The sequence below is a fragment of the Neolamprologus brichardi genome, chromosome 6 (assembly GCF_056152115.1).
Source record: "Neolamprologus brichardi isolate AB-2024 chromosome 6, ASM5615211v1, whole genome shotgun sequence".
Classification (NCBI taxonomy): domain Eukaryota; kingdom Metazoa; phylum Chordata; class Actinopteri; order Cichliformes; family Cichlidae; genus Neolamprologus; species Neolamprologus brichardi.
Genome location: NC_142109.1, coordinates 715,409 through 734,569, shown reverse-complemented (window position 1 = coordinate 734,569; position 19,161 = coordinate 715,409). Strand labels below are relative to the sequence as shown.

The 19,161-nt window shown below is 40.9% G+C and overlaps 1 protein-coding gene across 2 annotated transcripts; it reads left to right on the top strand.

Moving 5' to 3' along the window:
• Window positions 1-947: 947 nt before the first annotated feature.
• On the top strand, window positions 948-17,283 carry slc22a7a (solute carrier family 22 member 7a). 2 transcript variants are annotated; one of them, XM_006806800.3, is made up of 10 exons: window positions 948-1,447; window positions 5,342-5,445; window positions 11,095-11,249; window positions 13,196-13,364; window positions 13,449-13,572; window positions 15,050-15,159; window positions 15,248-15,462; window positions 15,605-15,713; window positions 15,858-16,064; window positions 17,192-17,283. In XM_006806800.3, the coding sequence occupies exons 1-10, from the start codon at window positions 1,088-1,090 to the stop codon at window positions 17,271-17,273; spliced, it is 1,635 nt and encodes a 544-aa protein (XP_006806863.1). In that variant the 5' UTR covers window positions 948-1,087; the 3' UTR covers window positions 17,274-17,283. The 2 variants fall into 2 exon arrangements, with proteins under 2 accessions (XP_006806863.1, XP_035770716.1); XM_035914823.2 differs by lacking the exon at window positions 17,192-17,283 and having other exon boundaries at window positions 15,248-15,434; window positions 15,858-15,990.
• Window positions 17,284-19,161: the final 1,878 nt, after the last annotated feature.

Below are 19,161 nucleotides of genomic sequence, written 5' to 3'. Positions count from 1 at the left end.
GAACACACACAAATCAAGTTGATCTAAATTTTACTTGATTCAGAAACAACCAACAAAAATGAATCATTTTATAACTATGAACATAATATATTTATATAAATCAAGCTTTTTATATCTAAGTGATCTAACAAATGCCTTAGTTGACTTGCTTAAGTAAGATGTGGAGCCGTCACACTAAAACGATTAAATGGAATTAAAATGTTTATTGCATGCACTAAATCACCAGATCAACTAAAGAATTTTCTATGGCATTTGAATTAGTTCTGCTTTTCAACAGTGTTGCATTTGACTGGTATATTTCTATGATGTTCAGAGATTAGATGCATTAGCTGTCATTAATAAGGAAAATTTGCTGTGGAAGAAGAGTCATATGATCTGTGTGTGATTGGTCAGATGCACCCAATGCCAGCCCTTTGATGTGAACACGCTGGGGAAACTCTGGGTTAACATACTGTGTTGATAACCAGCTTCATGTGACCGCTTATCCTGATTGCCAATGTTACGGTAAGTGAACTGGATATGTTGAACATGTTATAAGGCTCAGATCAGTGTGATGCATTTATTCTTGCAGTAATATGCAGTAACATTTATTCAATGCAGAGAAAATCAGAGCCATTTTATTCTAACTTTGACATTACATAAAACAGAAACTAATCTTTACCTAAACTTACAGTAAGCTAAACTTACAATGTATATAAACATAAACTTAGCCCCTAAGTGTGCATTATCCTTAATCTAAATATAACTTCACATGAACCTAATTTAAACATATTCTAATGTTAGCAAAGTTTTTTTTCATTTTTTCCAATAGCAAGACTTGCTTCTTCTCCCTGCAACAGTGAATGATTTTACATGTGATATCACACACACACACACACACACACACACACACACACACACACACACACACACACACACACACACACACACACACACACACACCCACGCACACACACTCTTAAAAAAGCTCTCTCTGTGCTTCATCACCACACGAGAGAGAGACACGGCATTAGATGGAAAGGAAAGAATAACACATTAATTTGAGAACTCTGGAGACACAAACCCTCAGCCCTTCTGTCTCACCATCATGAGGTTTGAGGAGATCTTGGATAATGTTGGTGGGTTCTCCAAGTTCCAGTTCCTGGTCCTGCTTATCTTGTGTCTTCCCCGTGCCATCCTTCCACTCCACTTTCTCCTGCACAACTTCATCTCAGTCACACCATCTCACCGCTGTTCCCTTCAGAGTACACAAGAAAATGAGAAGGACAGCTGGGACTCTGAGGTGCTTTCCCTTAGGATTCCCCGCCAGGACGATGGCTCCTTTAGCTCTTGCAGGATTTACAGTCCCCTTCCAGCCTTTAACATCAGCCAAGGAAACCAGTCTGTACCTTGTCCACAGGGATGGGTCTACGACCAGTCACAGTTTCTTTCTACAACTGCCACAGAGGTAAGGATGAAAATCTAAGCTCTGTTAGAGTATTTTATTGCAAATGATTAGCACAAGAAAATCTCTACAAAGAAAAACTTCTACTAATAAGAAGAAAAACGTTGATTTTTTTCTCTACACACTGCACTTCATAACATCTCACTGCATTATATTACTGAGCAACAAAGTTACTGATTTATCCAGAGTCTGTTTCCATTCAAACTTAATCAAATTAATGATGTCTGAATAGAACTAGTAATGATCCAGTCTTATTATTTTTAGATTAACACATTTGAAAGGAAACATTGATCATTTTGCACCACTGTGTCCCTCCTGGGCATCAATTCAAACTGAACGTATAGTGTCCCAGATAGTGAATTTATGCATCATTCATAGCACTATACTAAACTGTTAACATTTCTATTTATTTGTATTTAGGTGTGGAGGCAAAATCACCTGTCTACAATATAGGGAACAATAAATGTTTATCTCTGCTACAAATAAATAAATAAATGAATATCTATATCTATCTATCTATCTATCTATCTATCTATCTCTATCTCTATCTATATATATATATATATATATATATATATATATATATATAGACACACACACACACATATATAGCTTTTCTTTGTACTAGTGTAGGGTTTTTACTTTACAATATAAATTGCCTTGTGGCAACTGTTGTTGTGATTCGGGGCCATATAAATGACATTTAATTGAATTGAACTGAAAATTAATATGTCATGACATTAATTTAGTTGGTAGAAATAACTACTTCCTATTTATGCTTACACTTTTATACTATTATACTGTACTTTCATGCTTTTACTTGAGTAAAGAAGCTGAGAGTATCACAGTTTTCTACGTAAGTGAAGAATATCTATATTTCTGCTTAAGCTAATATCTGTAGTTTTTCTTCTGCTGGTTTTCAGAGATGTAATGAGTGTTTTTATGAGCCACTGCTGACTTCCTATTTACTTCAAGCTAATAGGAACCCAGGTTCTCCCTTAGGTTTCCTTAGCCAATGGCAATGCCTATTTTATTTACTTAACACATTTCATTACATGTAAGTTCAATGTACTCAACATAGAAGACAAAAACATAAAACCTCTGTAGGTTTACAGTGCCTTAATGCAATGGAAGCAGAAAAACAAAACAAAAAACCCCAAAGCAAATCAACAGCACGTATGAAGTGTAAGCCTGGTTCAATAAAAACATTTTGAGTCTGTTTCTGAATATGTGCACAGTTGTAACTGAGTTCATGCCTGCAGGCAGCTTGTTCCAAAACAACAGGACCACAATAGCTTAAGGCACCTTCAGCACACTTAAATCTGATTTTGGAAATCTAATTCTGGAGATCTGCACCTCATGACCTGAGACGTCTGACTAAACTGTAAAAAGTGTGCAAGTCAGTCACTAACAGGATTTTAAAAGTAATTCTATATTGTACTGAGAGGCTATGAAGTGACTTAAACTCTACGGTGATATCAAATTTAAACATACCATTAAGGATTCTCTGTGTTGCATTTTGAATGCAACAAATATTTCTGTCTTGTCAATATTCAGTTCTAAAATGTTTCAAGACATCCAGCAGTTAACATCATCATTGCATCTAACATTTGTACACAAATGAGGAACTTGTCTTGGTGTCATGGTGTAAAAATGTTGCATCCTCTCTCATGGTGTGTTCTATCAGTCTGTTTTGCCTCTTGTTGTTGTTTTTATTATTATCATTTTTGTTGCTGCCAGTTGTTTTGATTTTCATTATCTATGCTGAGTTTTGAATTTGGGCCACTCTCTACCACTGCCACACATCTATTTTTATGACATGAAAAGACAGACGGGAAAAAAAGGGGATTAATGGACCAATGCCTGACCTCAAGGAACTGATTAAATTTTGTAATGTAAAACTGAAACAAACACTTCTGTATTTAGATAAGATGAAAGCCAATAAAGAACCTGAGTCATGGAGCCTTTGAAATATAATTTTATGATCAACAGTGTTAACAGCAGCTGTAAGATCAAACAGAAGTGAAACTCTCACTGTTGATCTTTAGGTTATTGATGATTTTAGGAAGAGTTGTTTCTGTACTGTAATTGGACCTGAACCTTGATTAGTACTTAAGACTGTGAGATGAAAAATACTAATTTAGAACAGAATATATTTAAAGTTCCCCTCTCGCCCCTTTGGACGGTCTATCCTCCAAGCTCAGGTCTTGTACCAGAGGCCTAGGAGCTTGAGGGTCCTGCACAGCATCTTTGCTGTTCTTAGGATTGCGCTTTTCTGGACAGATATCCCAGTTGTTGTTCCTGGGATCTGCTGGTTACACTCGCCTTGCTTGGGGGTCACTGTACTGAGTGCTCTGATTACCACTGGGACCACTGTTACCTTCACCTTCCACATCCTCTTCCTTTCTCAGCCCTTGGTACTTCTCCAACTTCTCGTGTTCCTTGCTCTTGATGTTGCTATTGCTCGGTATAGCTACATCTATCACAACGGCAGTCTACCTCTGTCTATCCACCACTAGTCTGTCTGGTTGGTTAGCCATCACCAGTTTGTCTGTCTGTAACTGGAATTCCCACAGGATCTTGGCTCGGTCACTGTCAACCAGGGACTCGTGGATGCTTGTTGTCTCCTCCTGGACAGTGGTTCTGACACTCACCAGTCCTTGGCCTCCTTCTGCTTAGCGTACAGTATTAGGGTGCTGGACTTGCAGTGAAACCCTCCATGCATGGTCAGGTGCTTCATTGTCTTGATGTCAGTGGCTCTTCTCCTTTGGCCAGCTTATTATCCCTTATTATTTCTTTGGCTGCTAGTTGGATAGGACCGGTCCCTTCTGGGGATTCTTGGGGATCAGCACTGTTCGGCCTTCAGTTGACCATTCTGGGTGTCTCTCATTGACTACCAGCAGGTTGATTTGTGCTGCCAGACGCTCATAGAGAGCAGGCAGCTTCTTCTACCTGCAGTAGAAGAAGCTGCCTGCTTCTTCTACTGCAGGTAGAAGAAGCAGGTAGGTAGGCATGAATAATGTTGGTGCCTGGTGCTGTTCACCTTCTCATATTAGAGACTCTTTCTTGGATGTCGCACTCAACGCTCCTTCTGTCATTCTTGGGGCTTGGTACCTAATCTCGGATGGGTATCTGACCCGACATCTTGGTACCCCCATCGCCCAATTGTGGCCAGGGAGCCATCTGGCTGGACCTCCGCGCGCCTCGTCCCCCGCCTCCAGCTGCCGAGGTGCCCCACACAGCTCCTCCACCGCTTCCCCACCAGCAGGTTGGTTGCAGTGGTGTCGACCACGCCTGGAGCAGCGTCGCCAGCTCCGCGATTCGCCCCAGGTGGCGCCCAGCCTGGTCCCGTAGCTCTTCCTGTCTGTGGCGTGCCTCCGACGACTGTGGCCGCCATTTCAGTCAGCATCTGGGCCAGCTCCTCCCTTCCCTGGCTCCGGTAAGGACCAGGGAAGGGAGGACCACCACTTAATGTGGTGGTCACAGCACACCACAGCACACACCAACACCTGAGTCCCCGTGTTTTAACTCGGCGGACGTGATTAAGGATGCCGGCACCACAGACCACGCCCCACCACAATGAATTATTTGAAAAACTTTTTTTTTTTTTTCATTTTTCCAAGTTGTCAGCCTTGTGCTTGTGGCAGGAATTTGATCAGATGTGAGGAAGTGCTAAATAAATTTCCAGGAGAGGCTAAGGAATTACCTCTAATATTATATACGCAAATAATTGTTTGAGCAAAAAAAAAAACAGTAATTTACAACAGTGTACTACTGAAGAAACAGAAATTAATATAGACTCTTGACAGATAAATGTAATTCTCTTGTCATTCTGTGATCACAACCTCAGTTTTTTATCTGCTTGTTAACTGCCTGTTGAATGTTGTATCTCTGCAGTGGGATCTGGTGTGCGACAACAAACACCTGAATCAAGCTCTGGCTACTTATTTCTTTCTTGGGGTCACATTTGGAGCCATTCTGTTTGGACAGCTTTCTGACAAGTGAGTTCTTCAGTATTCATTGTTATTTTAAACCCTCAGGATCCTCTGGCCCTGTAATCCAAACTGCAGGTGAATTTATACAGTCTATGTCTGAGAAAGAAGTATCAACATGCTTTAAGAAAAGCAATGTGAATAACATACAAACAACAAGCAAAAATGTAGAATATATCCCAGTCGGTGGTTTCAAAGCGTATCATCAGATCTGTAGCAGTATGTTGTAGACAGTCCAGTGAAGAGAGGGGCTGAGCTGTCAACTGACCACCGCCTATTGGTGAGTTCGATCAGGTGGTGGGGAAGGGTGCTAACCAAAACCCGGCGCACCCAAATGTATAGTGAGGGTGCACTGGGAATGCCTGGCTGAGGCCTCGGTCGGCCATGATCAGCAGTTCTATTGCTGGCTGATCTGCAACACAATGTCTCATAAATACTATTTAACAATAAAAAACAACAAGCTACAGCCCCACACATCAACACAAATCCCAACACACATCTTTCTCTTTGTATTTAGGTATGAACACAAAGCCGACAGCACAAAGCAAAGATGAAAACCAGCACAAAGACACTTCAAAGCAATCACCACAGTGTTTCTACTTTGGACACAGGAACATGTAAAAACAATTCAATTCAATTCAATTCAATTTTATTTATATAGCGCCAAATCACAACAAAAGTCGCCTCAAGGCGCTTCATAGATACAGAGAAAAACCCAACAATCATATGACCCCCTATGAGCAAGCACTTTGGCGACAGTGGGAAGGAAAAACTCCCTTTTAACAGGAAGAAACCTCCGGCAGAACCAGGCTCAGGGAGGGGCGGCCATCTGCTGCGACCGGTTGGGGTGAGAGAAGGAAGACAGGATAAAGACATGCTGTGGAAGAGAGACAGAGATTAATAACAGATATGATTCAATACAGAGAAGTCTATTAATACATAGTGAGCGAGAAAGGTGACTGGAAAGGAAAAACTCAATGCATCATGGGAATCCCCCGGCAGCCTACATCTATTGCAGCATAACTAAGGGAGGATTCAGGGTCACCTGGTCCAGCCCTAACTATATGCTTTAGCAAAAAGGAAAGTTTGAAGCCTAATCTTAAAAGTAGAGATAGTGTCTGTCTCCCGAATCCAAACTGGAAGCTGGTTCCACAGAAGAGGGGCCTGAAAACTGAAGGCTCTCCCTCCCATTCTACTTTTAAATACTCTAGGAACAACAAGTAGGCCTGCAGAGCGGGAGCGAAGTGCTCTAATAGGGTGATATGGTACTACAAGGTCATTAAGATAAGATGGGGCCTGATTATTTAAGACCTTGTAAGTGAGGAGCAGGATTTTGAATTCAATTCTGGATTTAACAGGAAGCCAATGAAGGGAAGCCAAAACAGGAGAAATATGCTCTCTCTTTCTAGTCCCTGTCAGTACTCTTGCTGCAGCATTTTGGATTAGCTGAAGGCTTTTCAAGGAGTTTTTTGGACATCCTGATAATAATGAATTGCAGTAGTCCAGCCTGGAAGTAATAAATGCATGAACTAGTTTTTCAGCGTCACTCTGAGACAGAATATTTCTAATTTTAGAGATGTTGCGCAAATGGAAGAACGCAGTCTTACATATTTGTTTAATATGTGCGTTGAAGGACATATCCTGGTCAAAAATGACTCCAAGGTTCCTCATGGTGTTACTGGAGGCCAAGGTAATGCCATCCAGAGTAAGAATCTGGTTAGATACCATATTTCTAAGTTTTTCAGCGCCGAGTACAATGACCTCAGTTTTATCTGAATTAAGAAGCAGAAAGTTAGTGGCCATCCAAGTCTTCCAAAACAGAGGCTTTAGCCTGACTGCTCATCAGTTTGTTACCTGTTTAAGTTCAGCAGCGGCTTCATGGCAAATGACGGCTCACTTTATCACAGTGCTGGGCTGGGCTCAGCATTTACTCAGCTTTAACATCACTCTGGATTCTTGGCGTTAGCATGCTGTCTGTGCAGGTGCTTGTGAAGAGCCGAAGTTGTGTTAACAGTGTAAGGCAGTTATTTCTGTCCTGGAGTTGTCTCCACTTTATCATCGCCCTCTCATCCTTTTGTGCAATAAAATTAAAAGTAATGTTATTGTGGTGCAGGGAGCAATCAGGCAGAAGAAGCAGTCGTATTAGGCTTGGTTAGCCTGTAGGACTTCAGAGGCAGCTGATAGGCACCAGCAGGCCAAGCAGAACACAGCTCAGAAGGTTAAAGAGTTGCTCTACCAACAATGTGTACAGTGCAAGTGGAGTGTCGCTGACTTCAACTGAGGATACTGTGGAAGGCGGTGGAAGGAACACTTTGAGGACCTCTTTAATCCCACTGACAGAGGGAGGAAGCAAAGACTTGGGACGAGGGGGGGGACTCAAGCATTACCTGGGGCGAGGTCCCAGAGGCAGTGTGGCGGGGTGTTTTGTGGCTCAGCTACAGGGGAGGGGTTGGGTTCCCTATTTCAGTAGCTGACAGTGCCCAGAGGAGGAAGCTGTGTGGTGCGTGCGAGCTGAAGAGGGCAGCTGAAATGCAGATGGTGGAAGATTTGGCGGTGATGCACCAGAAGCAGGCGGCTGTGCATAGTGAACAGCTAAAGAAACTGCAGGTTCAGGCAGATGCAAACGGTTTCATCAAACCTTTTTGGTCACTCTGGCTCCTGCCAGTGGTGCTCCACCAAATAGAAGAAAGCGATGATTCAGAGGCTTTAGTTGAGAGGTGTGCCCATAACTGGGCAAGGAATGGGCCTTGACACTGCTGTTGGGGGAGGTCCAGGTGGCCGCTCTTAGCCTCCCTGTCATGGTTAGGGCCTCGTTTGAAGATATTTGGCAGGCAATCTTGGGCTGACTGGATCTCTCCCCGGAGGGCCATCGCCGCCGCTTCCGGGAGACATGCCCCTCGCTAGGGGCTGCATGATGTTGTGGGCAGGTGGGTGCAGCCAGGCCCCACACCAGGAGAGGTGTGACTGCTGGACGTGGTAGTACAAGAAAGGTTTGTTGAGTGGATGGCCAGCCGGTGATAGCAGACCAACCCCGCCCTCCTGGCCGCTAGGCCCTCGAGATTGCTGTAACCCAGTCAGAAGATCACTTGGCAGCGCAGCTGGCACGCGGCAGCAAGTCAACTAATTCCAGCCCCAAGGAGGAGGTTCCATGAGGCTTCCCCAGCCCAGCCAGCTGCTGAGCACCAACACCTTCCTTCTCCGGTACAGACCTACTCTATACCTGGGCTGCATGCAAGCCCTGGTCCACTGCAATGTAGTGATGTTATCCATATATGACAAATAAAACTTAAAACTGAAACTTGAAACATTTCACATAATAACAGATGCTCCTGACCCTTCACTTAAGCTCTGCAGCCTGAAGTCCTTCTTTTACCTTTGTGAAATATAGTGGTCTTTCCATGTAGAGAAGTTCTGAGTGATGCAGAGCCAAGAGCTATTCTTGAGTGTAAACAACTGAATGGGTTCCCTGCCACAGTTTTAAAAATGTCCAAATAGTAGGAAGATTCATACTACTACTATAATAAATTGAGCAACCATAAATTTATGGGACAGATTTCATTTAGAAAAAAAATGTGTTCGATATCTAAACAGATATGGACTGGGTAATATGTTGGGAATGAAAGCATGCCCCAATGTTTAATGGGAATGAAAATGATCAACCTACATACAGCTGAATTCAAAGATATCCCAAAAATCAAAGTGGAAAAAATGATGCAGCAGACTATTCCATTTTACCAAATTTATTTTGCAGCAATGCAAAATAGTACTCAGTAGTACAAGTATGCATGCATGGTGCATGTTCCTCATGAGATGACAGATGATGTCATGGAGGATCATCGCCCAGACCTGGACCGGGGCATCACTGCACTCCTAAGACAACCTGGCAGCGTTGGAAGGACTGAAACATAATATTCCAGAGGTGTTCTGTTGGATTTACATCAGGCGAGTGTGGCAGACAGTGGTATCAGTTCCTCTAGGAACTGCATACTCTTACCACATTCGCCATTGTCATACACTAGGAGGAACCTAGGATCCACTGAACCAGTACAGGGTCTAACAATGATTTCATCCTGATATCTAATGGCAGTCAGGTTGCCTTTGCCTAACCTGTAGAGGTCTATGTGTCCCTCTATGGATATGCCTTCCCAGACCATCACTGACCCACCTCCAAGCCAAAGACCCACGAGCCAAAGAATTTCATTATGGGTAAATGTGGTTACAGTGTTTATCTGTATATGACAATAAAACTTGAAACACGTCATGCTGAATGATGTTACAGGCAGCATAATTTTCTCCATGTCTTCTCCAGACTCCAGATTTTCCAGAATCTGTCACATGTGCTCAGGGCGAACCTGCTCTCATCTGTAAAAAAACAACAACACACAATTCTGATATGCTATGTCAGTCGCGCTCCCTCAGTACACCCTCATGAAGTCTGTGTCTGATTGTTTGGTCAAAACCACTGGCCCGCTGGAGGTCATTTCATAGCTCTGGCAGTGTCCTGTTCCTTCTTTCTAAAAGGAGCAGATTGTGTCATTGTTTCCCACTAGTAAATCTGTTGTTAATTTCATTGCCACCAAAGCAACCAAAACTAATTTACAACCCCATCTGCCACTTAACTGACCAGAGCAATGCCCCAGAAATTTAACTGACTTGGGATCCTGATTCTGGGATTCACTTTTTTGGCAGCATATTTAAAGAAATTAATACTTTCAAGATTAGAAGTTTGAAAAGTTGAGTTCTATTTAGTAAAAATCTAAAGGATAATAACTAAAGCTTTAATTCAGCTGTAATTAGTTTAGTTAAAATTATGGCTTTATAACAATTCGATTGACACAGATGTTTCTTCATCTAAGCCAGGCATTGCACTACGTCATTGTTGTCCTGTGACTCATTATTACAACCAGCCTTTGTTCAGACAAAGTCAGCTGCTACTGTACTGATAAGAAAAACAAGCATCTCTGCTTATGTTGGGAAGTGGAAGGGAGATGTGGAGGGGCTTCGGGGTAGGTCCAAATTGTACTTAAGTAAAAAAAAAAAAGAAGAAGAAGAAGAAGAAGCTTAAAACATAAATCATTCCATTTTGTAGTAATAACAAGTTTATGTAGTCTTCTTTAATATACAGCATGCGTGAAGAAAAAGTCATGTGGAGACTGTTTTTGTAATCACTGACATGGACTTATTAAGTAACTAACATTTTAGGATTATTCAACATGTCACATGAGACAGACACACACACAGAGAGCTCATATTTCGTGTGATGCGGTTAAATTTTAGAATCATTTGGTGCCACACAATCAGTATAATCTGGCTGATATCATAGGGACTCCATCCATTCATCCATCTGTCCATTCATTTTCTACAGAGTCACATAAGCGTTTGTTATATTGCCCTTCATTTCATGGTCTATTTATTTTTTTCAACTAATTAAGTAATTTCTTGATCTACAGAAGACACACTTAACAAGTGACATTATAAGCCGCATTGCTGCAACTGTAAGGTCCATTTAGTGCCATGCTAATGTGTTTAATCTCATTACATGACCTTTAATGCAAAAAACCAAAAATGTCCTTGGAATGTAAAAAACCCAGAAATTATCCTGCAGTTCTTGCTCATCTAATACAGTTGAAACTCATTGCTAAAATTTGTATGTTGCAGGTTTGGTCGTAAGTCAATGATTCTGGTGTCTTTCATTGCCTCCACAATATTAGGAGCCACTTCTGCCTTCTCCACTTCCTACACTATGTTTGCAATCTCCAGAGCAGTCTGTGGTGCAGCCCTCAGTGGGATGTCAATCATTGGTGTGGTCCTCGGTAAGAAATTTATGAAACACAAAGTCTAATGTCCATTCACTTAAATTTCACTTAAATACATTTCTACAGTACCCCTTTAATCAGTGTAAAACCTGCTGTGAAGTGTGCAATGTTTTTTGTTTATTGGATATTATTCTTTATAAAAATATAACTTTTTAAATCATCTGAACTCTTTCTTTCCTTCAAAAATATGTTTCATCATTATGCATTGATTTGATCATTAGTGGTCTAAAGATAGAGAGAAATGTAACGGCAGTCTGCAAATGCTTTTTGTGTTCTATTATGAAGGAGGTGTCTTTTGGCACTGGTGGGTCAGTGATGAGAGCAATATTAGCCTGCTTTTAGTCGGAGACCTACAAAGTCCACGTTAGGCTGGGAGTAGCTCTGGCATACTGTGTAATTCACAGGTTTGTCGGCCAGAAAGATGTGATATATATGCCCTTGCCCACCATTCCTCTTTTCTAGTTCTGAAATGCCCTTCTGAGTTTTTCCCAGTGTTTCACAGTACCTGTCAGCATTTCTTGTGGTCCCAACAGGCAGAAAGTCACCAACAATATCCCCTTTCGGTCCGAAAACACAGTTGCGCAATGCCCGCACTGCACGCACTGTGCGCAAGCATTCTCCATAACACCGCGCGTCCACACGTCGCCCGTCAAACTGAAGCTCTCCTGCAAGACTTCGGTTGGAAGTTCATCGCCCACCCACCCTGGACTTCGCACCCAGTGAATACAACCTGTTCCGAACGCGATTCTGCGAAAGCAGCGAGCGGACATGACACGGGCATTGTAAAACTCCCACAGCACCTGCAAAAATGCATCGACCAAATTGGCGATTATGTAGAAAAATAAATAAATGTGTTTACCCACACCATCTCATTTAATGTTTTTACTTTATTTTCATCATTATTTACATTGTAGATTCTCACTGAAGGCATCAAAACTACGAATGAACACATTTGGAATGTCGTAAACAAAAAAGTGTGAAATAACTCAAAACATATTTTGATTCTTTAAAATAGCCATCCTTTGCTTTGATTACTGCTTTGCACAGGAGTTCCCAGAGATACTGAGCACTTGTTGACCCATTTGCCTTTACTCTCTGGTCCATCTCATCCCAAAACATCTCCATTGGGTTAAGGCCAGATGACTGTGGAGGCCAGGCTGCCTGGCGCAGCACTCTATCACTCTCCTTCTTGGTCAAGAAGCCGTTATACAGTCTGCAGGTGTGTTTGAGGTCATTGTCCTGTTAAAAAACATATTCACTGATAATGATGATCCTAGCCCCGTTAAGAAGGCAAGAAGTTCCACTAATGAACACTGAGAAGGCACACCTGTGAAGTGAAACCATTTTCAGGTGACTACATCATGAAGCTCATTGAGAGAAGGCCAAGGGTTTGCAGCGCTGTCAACAAAGCAAAGGGTAGCTACTTTCAGGAATCTAAAATATAAGAGATATCTAGAGTTATTCATCAAGTTTTTATTTGCTTCATATATTTGATGTCTCCAGTGTGTATCTACAATGTATAAACTTCTGATTTTTTTTAATTTAAATCGGTCTATTTATATTTTTATTAATTTGGTACAACTATTCTGAATCCAGCATGAAAGTGGAATGAAAATAGCATTTACTTAAATTCTGTTATGCAGAATTTTGTTTTAAATACATATTCCACATTTTCTCTTGCATTTTATAGTATAACTATATATTTTTCAGACATTGTCAGTAGTTGTCTTTTGCAATGTTAAGTTTTTTTTATTAGTGTGTGATCACACGTGGGACTTTGCAGGACTGCCAGATTATTTTTTTTAAATATTTTAACTATTCAATAGTGAGACATTATTTGATGTAACAAAGACAAGTAAAATTTCAGGCTTTTATCTTTAATAGTTTTTGAGATATTCATGTTGAAACATGACCTCAGACACTTTCTTTTACTTCCTCCTCAGGTATTGAATGGACAGATATAAAGCACCGTACCTTTGCTGGTACTGTTATGAGTTTATCTTGGAGTTTTGGGAACATGTTTCTGGCCCTGCTGGCCTACTATATACGAGACTGGAGGCATTTGACTTTAGTGGTGACAGCGCCCTGCATTACTGCCATCATTCCCTGGTGGTAAGGAGTTTCCATTTCATACTAACAGAAAACATGTTATTGTCTGTGTGTTTTTAAAATCCAGTTTCTTCTGCCTCACTTCAGGTGGCTTCCTGAATCAGCCCGGTGGTTGCTGGCTAATGGGAGAGTGGAGGAAGCCAAGAAGTATCTGATTCAGTGTGCTAAAGTCAATGGGAAGAATGAATACATATCCAAACTGGATAGTGAGGTGAAGCTAATGTTACTTGTGTGCAAAATTAACATCTACAGCTATATAAGGTTTAGAGTAGCATTTCAAATACGATTGCTTTTACACTGGAAAAAGCATCAGGATGTTGATGTCTGTTAATCAAGCTTTCAATCCCCCCAAACCATTTTTAACCTACAATCAAGCTTTACACCTCAGTGCAATTGTCCAAAACAAAAAGTTCACAAAAGGCACTGGAATTCCAGAAACAGTTCAGAGGGCTCGCCTGGAGGTTTGACGGCACGAGTGCAAAACAGAGCAGTTCAGGGGGCCGACCTGGACGTTGGCAGCACAGGATTTCAGGCCTAAACTTTTCAGGAGGCTGGCTGCATGGAAAAATAGTTCAGGAGGCCAACTGTGGAGCCAGCGCTGGCGGCAGAGCCAGTAGCAGTAATGAGACTATCACTTCTACCTCTTCTTAAAGTCAATAAAGAGTTCTTTTACTGATGGCATGAAGTTGGCTTTAATGTTAGTTGTAAGGTCTTGGGGTTGTTACAGCTTCACCTTGATCACAAACTACGCCACCGTCGAACTAAAACATAACATAAAATTCAATGAAATAGTAAGACGAGTGAAATAAAGACATAAAATGATCTATATAACATACAAACATACCTCGCTGGCTGACCCATGCTTTGAGGCAGAAATGAGCACTTTACAGATACTTTTAAGAAACAACTTTCTCTGAATTAAATTGGCTTCTCTTGCTTCAACTTGCCATGGGCGTGCACATCAACATGGGCGTGCATCTCCCTCAGGTGCACCAGTGGAACCAACATGCAGTACAATAGTTCCTACGTGAGAATTTTCACAATAAATGACCTAATGGCATATAAAATATGCATAGTGCAAAACAAAATACATTAACTGAAAGTAAGGCAGTAAAAGAGACAATCCAGGTTGCCAGCCGTTAGGAAAGCGGCGACGGCGCAGGTGAAGCAAGTCCAGACGAAAAAAACAAAAAAACAAAACAAAACAAAAAAACTTGGTTTATTGTACCAGGTTTATTTTTTTTTGGCAATTTTGCATATGTACTATGGATTTCATCATACATATTATTAACAGTTGTATTGATGCATAGCAACTTGAAATGGTCCAAAAACTTTAAAGAGTAGCTCAATTAATATTGCAATTACTATTGTTGTTATTCAATTAATTTTATTAAAATGGTGTCAAATCACATCAGCAGGTGTCTCAAGGCCAAATAAACCTGAATTAAAAGAAAATAGAATTGAATTCAATAGTTAATGGATTTGCTTTTCTTGCAAAAGATCTCGAATTCAAGAACAAGAATAGACACGCTCAGCACCAGACGGTCACAAGCTGAGTGTTTCATCCAAGGGCTATCTGGCATCAAATCTGTGCCAATTCAAACATCTACTGTGGTGACCCCTTGGGAAATAAGTGAGCAGCTGACTGCACTTTTTAAAATATATATTTTTACTTTCCCGTACTGCAGGTTCTGGTGAAGGTGACAGTTTCTGAGGTGGCTGAGAAGAACCACTCCTATCTGGATTTGGTCAAAACACCTAAGCTGAGGAAGATCACACTTGTCTCTGGATTCTTCTGGTATCAAGTCATTCTTTGAAAGCACTACTTGCTACTGTTGTCATTTCATGTATTTGTGTGTCTTCATTTTGTGTTGCTGAACCTCCAGGTTTGCTGTTGCTTTCCTGTACTATGGGATTAGTTTCAAGATCTCAGGTTTTGGAGTCAATATCTACCTCACTCAGTTCATCTATGGTGCCATTGAAGTTCCTGCCAAAGTCTTCGCCTTCTTCGTCTTGGACTGGATTGGTCGACGAAATGGCCAGGCGTGGTTTCTAATCATAACAGGATCTCTGGTTGGAATAAACACATTCATTGCTCTAGGTTAAATAACTTCCTGCCCTATTTACACTTAAAGTAAATGAGACTTGCAGACCTTTCTTTATTTAGTTAGTTTTAGTTAGCTTCATAAATCCACTCCAAGGTTTCTGATACCTTACACATCTTTGATCTGTTTCTTGCTCAGAGTTCTCTGTGCTTCGTACGTGCATTGCTGTTGTGGCAAAAGGTTTCTCCGAGGCAGCTTTCACCACCGCATTCCTTTATTCGGCTGAACTCTACCCAACTGTCCTCAGGTATAACCCCTTGAGGGTTCTGAAGCATCACCATTTAACATCAAGTGTGCAGAACTAATGCTCTTTTAGTTACAAATTTTATGCAGTAGATGTACTTTGTGATGCAGCATTAAAACCATAGTTCCTGGTTGTGTTGTTGGGCAGGCAATGTGGTATAGGTTACACCTCGTGTATCTGTCGGATTGGGAGTTCCCTGGCTCCACTGATCATGCTGCTGGATGATGTCTGGCATCTTCTGCCCCCTCTGATCTTTGCTGGCACTGGAATTATCAGCGGCAGCTTGGTCTTCCTGCTCCCAGAGACACTCAGTGTCCATCTGCCTGAAAACATTGTTGATGTTGAAGAGGGAAGGTACGGTACAGACACGACAGCAAAAAAGCAAATAAGAGAGTCACATTCAAACATGAGTCATAAGTTAAATTTAAGTATCTGTATTCTGGAAGTACTTTATTGCTTTAATGCTATCACACCATAGACATAAACTGTGAACACATACCAACAAACAGACCAAACCTGCCTCACTGTCAAGATAATCAGTAGGGATGGGAATAAGATAAGAAATATCACTTAGGAATCCAACTCCTTATCGATTCCATTGTCAATTCTCATTGGGTTCTTATTGGCTCCGCTTTCAGAGTCACCATCTTCGCTAAGCAGATGTCACTTAATTGGTTATATACTTGTTACATTACTTTCACATTTCTCTGTAAAATGACCTGAAAAGATTTGTCTCATAATTACCATTTAAACAATATAAACCTATATGCTACAGTCTCACACAAGCCAACGTGAATTCAAATCCTAATGAGGAGACACACAAGCTTTCTAGTATTTAGGTACAAACACAAAGCCGACAGCAATAAGCAAAGATGTATACCAGAGAGGGGGGGGGGATTCAAAGCAATCACAACAGTTATCCTACTTTAGAAACATGAACAATTAAAAGCAGAGGCTGCAGCCTGACTGCTCATCAGATTGTTCCCTGTTCAGGGTCTGGCTTCTGGGATGGGGTCACTCAGCTTTATCATCACTTTGGGTTCTTGTCTAGCTTAGTGTTAGTATGCTGTCTGTGCAAGCGCTTGCAAAGAGTGGAAGCTGTCCTAGAGCAGCAGCACTCTTGTTCTTTATGCAAAAGAAATTAGAGCGGGGTCAGAATATCCACCTTGCAGACTGTGCCACTATTTTCCTCCTCTGGCACACAAACTGAAATCAGTTGATTGTAATACAAGTGCAAGTGGAATCGATAAGCAATAAGGTTGATTCAGAATAACAATTCCAAGGAACTGAACTTGGTGCCCTTTTATTATATTTTGTCCCTTTTGACAAGTTCTTGACAAGTACTGGATTTTGTTAAGAAAAGTAAAACATGGAAAAGTCATGTCAATGTTGCTGTCTTAAATTACTGATGCTTTATTTTACTCTTAACAAATAAGAGAGAAAAAAATGACTGTTTTTATCTGTTTTTCTTTTCTATGTAGACACATGCAGGCTGATGCAAAGGAAGATGCAGAGATTGAGCTGGTAAACTGTACAGAGGCAGCAGAGTCGAAAGAAGACTGATCAGCTGCTGGCCAGAGAAGACTTTGTTTTTGATGGTTCTGGTTCATTAACACATGAATTATTGCTCACTATTGGGAGTTTACAGACTAGTGACTATTCTGTTCTGATCTTCATTTTGATTCATATTGTTTCAGTTAGGACTGTTCAGTACAATATAGCATGCGTCATCATTTGTCATTTCATTGTTTCAAGCCTTGAAGTCTAATTTCAAAACTGTCAACCAACCGCTACTCATACTCAGCTTTCAATGTGCCTAATGTTAATAACAGACACTTGTTTGTCTTTCCTGGTTTGTTCTGTGTTCCCTGGTACCACAGTCTCATCTGCACTTGTCTTTTGCTTTCCATGTTCCCCTGTCTGGTCCTCTATGTTAAGTTAACCCTTGTTTCTCGTTCAGTCGCATCTTCCTAGTTTTTTTTCCCCAGTAACTGTGGCTTTCTGTGACTCTTGTGTTTACTTCCCCTTTCTCATCATGTTTCTAGTTACAGCTGTGTGTTCCACCTGGTGCCTCTCCTCTTATTGTCCTGAGTGTATATGTTTTTTATTGTCTGCACTCCATTATATGGAAGAGGTGCTCTTTAGAACAGATACACACAGGCAAAAATATCAACAAACTCTGAGGCACTCTCTTTCAAACAATCTTTTATTTTCACAGAATGGGTATAATTAATTCAAAAACAAACAAAAAACTGGATCTGAATCTTTTCTAGTAGTGTTTCATCAATAGTGATCTACCACATATGACATTCCACCAATAGTTTCTACTGTTGGGAGAGGTGGGATTGAAAGAAATTGAAGATGTAATGAGCTTACCTCTTATTACATCAGAGATGGTTAAACGAGTTTAACATCCAACCTTTTAAAGTGATAATCAGTGCTAAAGCAGTTTATCTATATGTGATTTTGCTAACAGTTGACTGTTTTCTGATCAAAAATCTAATCAAAGTAAATGTAATCATTATGTTGAACGAGACTGCCTGTAGACTCCTCTTGTTAATGTTTTTGGCAAAGCAGATATTGTTGGCACAAGAAAGCATTCAGACCACGAGCTTGCTAAAACAGGTTAAAAACAAGTTAAACACTTTATAGTCTGTTTAAAGTCTAGTATCATATTCTGTAAATCATGTTTGTGGTGGATATCCTGTGAGCAATAAAAAACAGTTGTTTATGAGCACCGACACAAAGGTCCATATCTTGATTTTTATATAAAATATAAAATGTATAAGCGCCCAAGAAGACATCGTGAACGCTTCCTGGCCCTCCAGTGAAACTGTTGGGAAGACAATGTTGGAGAAACGTGAACATTTTCTTTGTACTGTATAATCTGCAGATTCTGACAGAAATCTGCAACTATCCTTTGAAGCACCGCTCCTCTAAAACAGCAATAAGGATCATTATTAGGCCAAATGTAAATAACAAAATAACTTTATAACTTAAAGCAAAATTGGGAAACGCAAAGTCCGAAACAAGTCTTTATATTAAGGGCCATCAGTCAAACAATACTGTTCGGTCTGGGTCTAAACAGAGCGCGTTGTGTGTGACGTCTTCTTTTGCGCATGCGGGCCGCTTTGAGGGTTCACACTAGAGCGCGTTTGCTGTCACATTTTATTTGTAGTGTGAACAAGCAAAAAAATTGGATTTGATCAAAAAATCGGAATTGAGCATTAAGACCTGCAGTGTGAACGTAGCCAAAAAGAAAAACCCTTGTCTGCCCTTAGTCTGCTATCAAAGAGTTAGAGTTTATCCACAATCTGCATGCGCAAACCATCTGCAGGCCTCACAGCTTTCCTGTTTTCAGATGGACATGCTCTCAGAAACAAAGCTATGAAACTGAAACAAGGTTTAGGTGACAAGAGCCAGTTATGGCAACAAGATGGCACACACGCAC

Coding starts and splice junctions, on each gene's coding strand:
- slc22a7a (XM_006806800.3), top strand. CDS start 1,088: ATGAGGTTTGAGGAGATCTTGGATAATGTTGGTGGGTTCTCCAAGTTC. Junction 1,448..5,341: donor TTTCTACAACTGCCACAGAG/GTAAGGATGAAA, acceptor GTATCTCTGCAG/TGGGATCTGGTGTGCGACAA. Junction 13,365..13,448: donor ACTGCCATCATTCCCTGGTG/GTAAGGAGTTTC, acceptor GCCTCACTTCAG/GTGGCTTCCTGAATCAGCCC.